A 7,349-nucleotide genomic window follows, 5' to 3' on the forward strand; every position below is an offset into this window, starting at 1 on the left:
TTCCAGAGGGCAGAGATCAGTTCCCCTGGAGACAATGGCTGCTTTGGGCAGTGGATTCTATGGCATTATACCCTACTGAGGTCCCTCCCCACCCCAAATCCTGCCCTCCCCAGGCTCTACCCCTCAAATCTACAGGTATTTCCCAACCCAGAGTTGGCAACCATGTAATCAGCTATGGAACTACTTTCCAGACCCTTGGAACCCAGAAAATGTGGCACAGGAGGAGGTGCTTTTCTACCTTAGCTGCCACTGCATAACACCCCCCTCCCCCTCAAAAAATAAGTCAGAGGTGGAGAGAACCATATCTGTTACCATGAGGCTGTCCTCCCATTCTACCCACTTGGGGCAGCAAAATGACTTGAGACAGCCCTGCCTTACAGCTAAGCAGAAGGAAAGAAACATGGCTTGCCTCCCTCCATTTCCCGCTTCCCTCTGCCGCCCCACCAGCCACAGTCCGGACACTCATCTGGAGCTTCCTCCTAGATCTCATTGTATTTCTTCCCACAACGGGCATTACTCCTAGTAAATTAAGGTTTTCACATTTGCATGAGATTAAGAATTCAGTCTTGTCTCTAATGAGTCTTGGTCCCAAGTTGTGTGATTTAAAAAAATAATAATCATATATTCCCGAGCTTCCGGCCCATGCTTGGCAGGGAAAGAAACAGTTATGAAATCCCTGCTATGCACAAAGAGACTGCACCAAAGGAAGTGTCCACTGAAACAACCCAAAGGTCTGAGCTGAAGGGAGAGCACAGGGAGGGAGGGTTTCACAACCATATCAGGCCAGCCACCTGCCTCTTGGACCCGTGTCCCTTACGGCTGGTGGAAGTCGGTGGTCGGAGAATATGGGGGGAACCCTGGTGGGCATTAGCAATCTGTCCCTGGAGTCAGGGGTCCACCCAGCAGGGCTGAAAGAGGCTGTGGTGGTGCCACTCTTGAAAAAACCATCTTTGGATCCTCCTGGTCCTTCCAATAACTGCCCAGTTTCGAATTTATCATCTCTGGGGAAGGCGACGGAGAGAGCAGGAGCCGAGCAGCTCCAGGGTTTCCTGGGTGACACATCGGCACCGGACCCATTCCACTCCAGGTTCTGCCCCGGCCACGGGACGGAGATGGTGCTCGTTGCTCTTACGGACAATCTCCGCAGACAGCTGGACCGAGGCATGTTGGCGCTGCTGTTGTTACTGGATCTCACAGCAGCGCACCGCCTCACCGACGTGGGAGCTCGTGGGGTAACCTTGAAGTGGCTTACTTCATTTCTCCTGGGTCAGGGACAAAAGGTGGTGCTTGGGGAGAGGGTGTCGGCCAAGCACCCCTTACCCTGTGGGGTCCCTCAGGGGAAAATCTTCTCCCCGATGTTATTTAACGCCTGTATGCGCCCCCTCACCCAGCTGGTGTGGCGTTTTGGGCTGGGTTGTCATCAGAGACACCGCCCCACAAAATTTGGCTGAGGGTCTAGAGGCTGTGGTGGGATGGCTGAAGAAGAGTCAACTGAAACAGAATCCAATCAAGATGGAGGTTCTGTGGCTCGGGGGGGGGGGAGTCAGGGCTGGGGCACCAACTTCCCATCCCTGACGGTGCACCACTAACACCAGTAGAGATGTGAAGTCCCGGAAAAATTCGGGGGGAAACCGTTCCCCCCCCTTTTTTTTCCTGAAGCCTTTTTTGTTTTTTTCCCGAAAAATTGAAAAAAGAAAAGAAAAAAAATGATTATGGAACATTTTATTTTAACATGATGAATAAAATATTTTAAGACAAGGTGTTCAATAATTTTCCAAATCATGTCTAAAAGATATGTATGGTATCAGATTGATCTAATTTCTGTGCACTGAGGACAAGCAAGTCCTAGGTTACAAACTGAACTCTCCAATGCAAGAACAAGAAGCATTTCTTCCTTTAGGAGGTGCTATTGTCAGAAGAAAAGAAAAAGTTTTCAGTTTTGTTTTTGCATGTGGGTGGGTATTCTGTCTGTAATAATTGTTTGGATACACTATACTTTTAATATGCTAGTTGTGATAATTTCATGCCAAGTAAAAATGTCCATAGTCATATTTTATGTTCCTAAAGTAACAGAATGACTTTCAATCTGGAAAACAAAAAAAGAAGTGCTAATGTAGCATTTTTTTCAATTTTTCCGAAAATTTCCATTTCCCCCCCGGAAAAAAAAATTCTGGAAATTTTACATCTCAGCACAGACCGTCAGGCGTTTGAGCGTGGTCTTGGACACCTCCTTTATCTATGGAGGCCCAGATCATGAATGCCGCCAAGCTGGCATTCTTCCAACTGCACCAGGCAGGGCAACTGCCCCCTTTCCTGTCTCCCCCTGACCTGGTCACAGTAATCCACACGACGGTCACCTCCAGACTGGATCACTGTAACTCGCTTTATGCTGGCCTGCCCTTGGGACTCATCCGGAAACTCCCAACTGATCCAGAATGCGGCAGCGCGAGTCCTGCCAGGAACGTCACAGCCAGCACATAGTCAACCTGTGCTGCGTCAACCGCGCTGGCTTCCAGTAGAGTACCAGATCGGGTTCAAGGTTTTGGTATTGAACTTCAAGGCCTTGAGTGGTCTGGGACCTTTGGGACCACCTCCTCTGGTCTGTCCCCTGAAGAGCACTACATTCCACCGAGAACAACCTACTGGCAATCCCTGCCCCAAAAGGCATCCTGCTGTCCATGACCAGGGCCTCTTCAGCCCTGTCCTCTGCCTGGTGGGACTCTCTGCCAAATAACTTCCGTGCCCTGCGGGACCTGATGCAACCCGCAGAGTTTGTAAGGCAGAGATGTTCTGCCAGGCCTTTCGTTGAGAACAGCGACACGGGGCCACGGCCATCCAAGGGAAAACTCTATGGTTTTCCCTTGTATGGCCGTGCCCCCGCCCCCAGCATGCCTGGCGTCCTCCCATCATTTCTGGGTGACGTGCGTGCCCCCCGCTCCCGGCAAAGATCAACTTGGCAACCCTAGGGACAGCGCAATTCATAAATTGAAATTATAAACAAACAATGCCTAAGTTCAATGCAGGATGCATTTTGCGTCTTGATTTCTACACCACCAACCTCTAGCTACACATTTGTCCGTGATAGTGAGGAAAACAGACCAGAGTGATGTTGAGACCTGTCCAGAGATTTCGCCCAGGAAAATCTTCTAGAGGCCTCAGGTCTTATTTTGCAGAATTTCAAGGCACTGCCCTGCGTAATATATGGGCCCAGAGCCCTCTGAAAAGCAGCTCCTCCAAAAATCTTGCGGGGACTTTTATCTCGAAGGTGTGCCTGGCTGCTCACCCAATGAACTATCACCAGACGTGACCTTGGACAACAAATTAAGCAGCGATCTGAACTTCAAACATTTTCCACTGATGTTTTTCAAACAACACCAACTCCTCCCCCCTCCCGAAGAAACATCAAAAAGGCTGCACATTCAGCTCTTTATATTCCCACATCTGTCCTTTATTTCTTAGGGTGGAAAACCTGACTCCAGCTTTCTCACTGTGGAGAAGGGCGAAAGAGCAAGCGGAGTTGTTAGGCTTGGCTCCCAAACTTCCCCACTGGTGTTCACCGAGGGAAGTGCGCTCCATTCAGGGATCTCCCCATGGGTTGCTCTGCTAATGTTTCAACAGGAACAAAGAAAACTGTCTGTTTGTCTAAAGGATCGTTCACAAGCACCTCACATTTAACGTGCTTGATTCCTGTGTGGGAGGGAAGGCGGCATGGTGTATCCCCATTCTGTCAGATCTTGGAAGCTACGCAGGGTCGGCACTTGGAAGGGAGACCACCAGGAAGGCCCTGCCGAGGCAGGCCATGGCCATCCACCTCTGCTTCTCACTTGCCTTGAAAGCCCCTCGCTGGGTTCGCCATAAGTCGGCTGCCGCTTGAGGGCACTTGACACACACAATTCCTGTGTGGGAGATCCAGGTTTAGTCATCCTCTTCCACCCCAGGTTCTCACTAAGACCACAAGATGGGTGTGGGATCCTGACCCCTCTGTCTGCTAGGCAATACTGGCAGGAGGGAACCATTGCCATCATCTGTAACCAACGATGGTCCATGAACCTTGGTTGAGCTTTGAATACAGCCCTAGCAATGCCTTCTGCCAGCTGTGGGTTCTCCCTAGCCTTGTTTTCTCCCTTACCACAAACAGCTGGGGCATCCGTTTGGCACTGCCACTCCAGACTTCGATGCTCATCCGTTGGCCTTTTTGCCTGGTGCTTCCCCGCCCAAGCTTAAAAAACTGATGTCACACAAGCGGCTAGCCCCTGTTATCAGAGATTTAAAAACCTGATGTCAAATGGAGTGTCTGGAAGAAACAGATCAGAGTCCAGTAACTCCACAGAGGCCAACGATATTTCTGGGCATAGGCTCCCTTGGGAGCTTTGATCTCAAAAGCTCAGGCCCCGCAAGATCTCGTTAGTCTGTAAGGTGCTACTGGAGTCACGCCTGGTTCTTTCACTGCAGATCAACATAGCTATACCTTCTGAAACTATCTGATGGAAACAAGGGCTGAGCAATAGAAGCTAGCTAAAGCAGTGTAAAAGACCCATAAAAAGAAACTCATTTGAATGTACTCTGAAAAACATACAACAAAAATGTGAGCGTTGCCACCTTTTATAACACCGTGAGCCAATTATTAGGTGCCTCCAAAGCTGTGTAAAAGACCCATAAAAAGAAACACTCATTTGAATGCACTCTGAAAAACACACAACAAAAATGTGAGCGTCGCCACCTTTTATAACACCGTGAGCCAATTATCCCCACTGACTTCCACTGCGTTGGCTCTGTGTCCATTTTTCTTAACATCTCAGCTTGCGCAGTAAAATTCGACAAAGCTGGCTTTGGTTTCTGTTCCATGTTCAGCACTGAAGACCCAAGGATATAACATCCTGCATGGGGCATGTTTATTTGCTTCTGAGCATCTGCTTCAGCTGGAATTTTTCAAAACTTCCCAGTGGGATATAGATGTTTCTTGGTAGCTGTTCATTCTTGAAAAAGGGACACTTGGAGACAAACAGGCGACTGTGAACTGGGAATGCGCTTGGCAGTCTTAGGCCGCTGGTTCCCTGACAGACAGTTCAGTGATAGGACTATAGATCTGCTGAGGTCCCAACTCTGAGAGCCGGGAAACAAACCATGAGAACTCAGGAGCCTAAGCAGAAAGCCCTGCCCAAGACACAACTCATAAATGTAGGGGTCATTTCCTGCAGGAGCGCACAGGAGCGGAGCTCCGGCAGTAAAGAGCCCAGGGGGCAGGCACATGCAACAAGCCCCACCCCCTGCTCCCAGCAGCCCTCAGTCAGAGCAAGAAGCAGCCAGGTAAGTTGCAGAGCCCCCCCCCCCAGTCCAAAACAGTCCAGTGGCACCTTTAAGACCAAGTTTTATTCAGGTACAAGCTCTCCCTCCTCTGCAAGGACAGATCTGCACGTCCCCCCCCCCAATAGCTAGCAATCCAAAACAGTCCAGTGGAGCCTGAGCGGTGGGTATTGCCTTCTGACACACTTCCGGTGATGTCAGGGGGTGTGGCATATGCAAATAAGTTATGATAATGAGTTATGCTAATGAGCTCCTGCACCTCTTTTTCTACGAAATGACCCCTAAATGACCCGCCCTGCCCACACTTAACAACACTCGGGACCTGGTGTAGACACTATGCAGTGTTTTGTTAAAATGGCTGCATCAAATTCTCATACCACAGAAATGTGCATAGATGGAAATCCTGCAAATGACTATTTTATACAGAGAAAATTTGTAGGAGTCCTTGCTATGTCTCTTCCCCTGTATCCCCAAACAGTGAGCCTAGGCGGCTTTACCAAGGTTAGATAAATTCATAGAGGATTAAACATATCGACAGCCATAAGAGATAAGTGGAACTTCAATATAGCACAGAAAATAAATGTCAGTTGCTGGTAGGTTGGCCATCTCCCTGACAGGGTCAGGGAATTCTCCGCTGCTAATCAGCTGGATGGCTGGGGGACTTACTAATGGAGGGGGAGGCCTGCACTATCATCTCGACATCTCACTTCTGGCAGGTTGCCAGTGATGCGGGGACACTCTGGTATTTGAGCAAAAACTCTATGGTGAAAATGGAATCCACTGCCACAGGAGGTGCCACATGGAATTCACTGCCACAGGAGGTGGTGGCGGCTACAAGCATGGACAGCTTCAAGAGGGAATTAGATAAGCATATGGAGCAGAGGTCCATCGGTGGCTATTAGCCACAAGGTATAGATAAGGACTCTGGGGCAAGTGACGCTCTGTCTTCTTGGTGCTTGGGGGGGGGCAACAGTGGGAGGGCTTCTAGTGTCCTGGCCCCACTGATGGCCCCACTGATGGACCACTGTGTGACACTGAGTGTTGGGCTGGATGGGCCATTGGCCTGATCCAACATTGGCTTTTCTTATATTCTTATGGCTTCTGCCATAGAGCTTTTGCCCAAATACCACAGGGTCCCTGTGTCACCAGCAACGTGATGACATCACTTCGAGGACGTGCTGTAAGTGATGTTGTTGCATTGCCAGCAATGATGCTGAGATGCTGGTGTAGGCCTTCCCTGCTGCCAGTAAGTTCCCCTGCGCCTCCCCGCCAGTTGCCAGGGTTTCCTGGAAACCCTAGCCTTGGAGACTGCTGCCTTTATGTCCTGCCAGTAAACTTCCCAGAAATGCCTTACTGGTCTTTGCTGAACATAGAATGTCAGGAAACTTTAGTATTGCCAACTCCGAGTTGGGAAATGCCTTGAGATTTTTGGGGTGGAGCCTGGGGACAGCCGGGTTCAGGGACCTCAGCAGGGAAGGTCATAGAGCCCACCCTCCAAAGTCACCATTTTCTCCAGGGGAACTGATCTCTGTAGTTTGGAGATCAGTTGTTATTCTGGGAGATTTCCAGGCAACCCGCAACCCAGCAGGGCTCTTTTTTATACAGTCTTCATCTATTGCCAAAATCCGGGTTTAAGGAAATTTCTCCATAGGTCAGTTTTTAAAGGGACCTTGTTAGAAACGCTTCCTTGTTTACTTCAGGCAAGCTTCCGCTCCCTTTAAAGACCTTTACAAGTGACGACAAAGCCATTCCGGGTTATTCACATCAGAGGCCTGTATGAGCTTTGATGTGAATGTCGCGAACAGGATAGGCTGCTATGAATCCAGATCCACCTTCTACTCACAGGTTGTCTTGAGGGCCGCACGCCTCCCACGCCCACTGGATGCTGGGAAGAGGTGTCCCGCTTGCTGTGCACTTGAGGCTGTATTCTCCCCCTTTTGTGAACAGGTCTTGGTCTTTGTTCTTGTCTAAATCTGTCTCCTTTTCATAAATTTTGGGTCTCTCTAGAAAGGAAAAAGACCAGAAGCAATTCATCAGACAACCAA

General features: G+C 49.5%; 1 protein-coding gene across 1 annotated transcript in view; it reads right to left on the reverse strand.

The window, feature by feature from the left end:
• The window catches only part of LOC107121839 (vascular endothelial growth factor receptor kdr-like), a 70,536-nt gene that overhangs the window by 37,219 nt on the left and 25,968 nt on the right, over positions 1 to 7,349 (reverse strand). Inside the window, exon 3 of the mRNA XM_015424842.1 lies at positions 7,148 to 7,307. Within this exon, the coding sequence (XP_015280328.1) occupies positions 7,148 to 7,307 (160 nt within the window). The remainder of the gene's footprint in view (positions 1 to 7,147; positions 7,308 to 7,349) is intronic.

The sequence above is a fragment of the Gekko japonicus genome, unplaced genomic scaffold, assembly GCF_001447785.1.
Source record: "Gekko japonicus isolate JY-2015 unplaced genomic scaffold, Gekko_japonicus_V1.1 scaffold1114, whole genome shotgun sequence".
NCBI lineage: Eukaryota > Metazoa > Chordata > Lepidosauria > Squamata > Gekkonidae > Gekko > Gekko japonicus.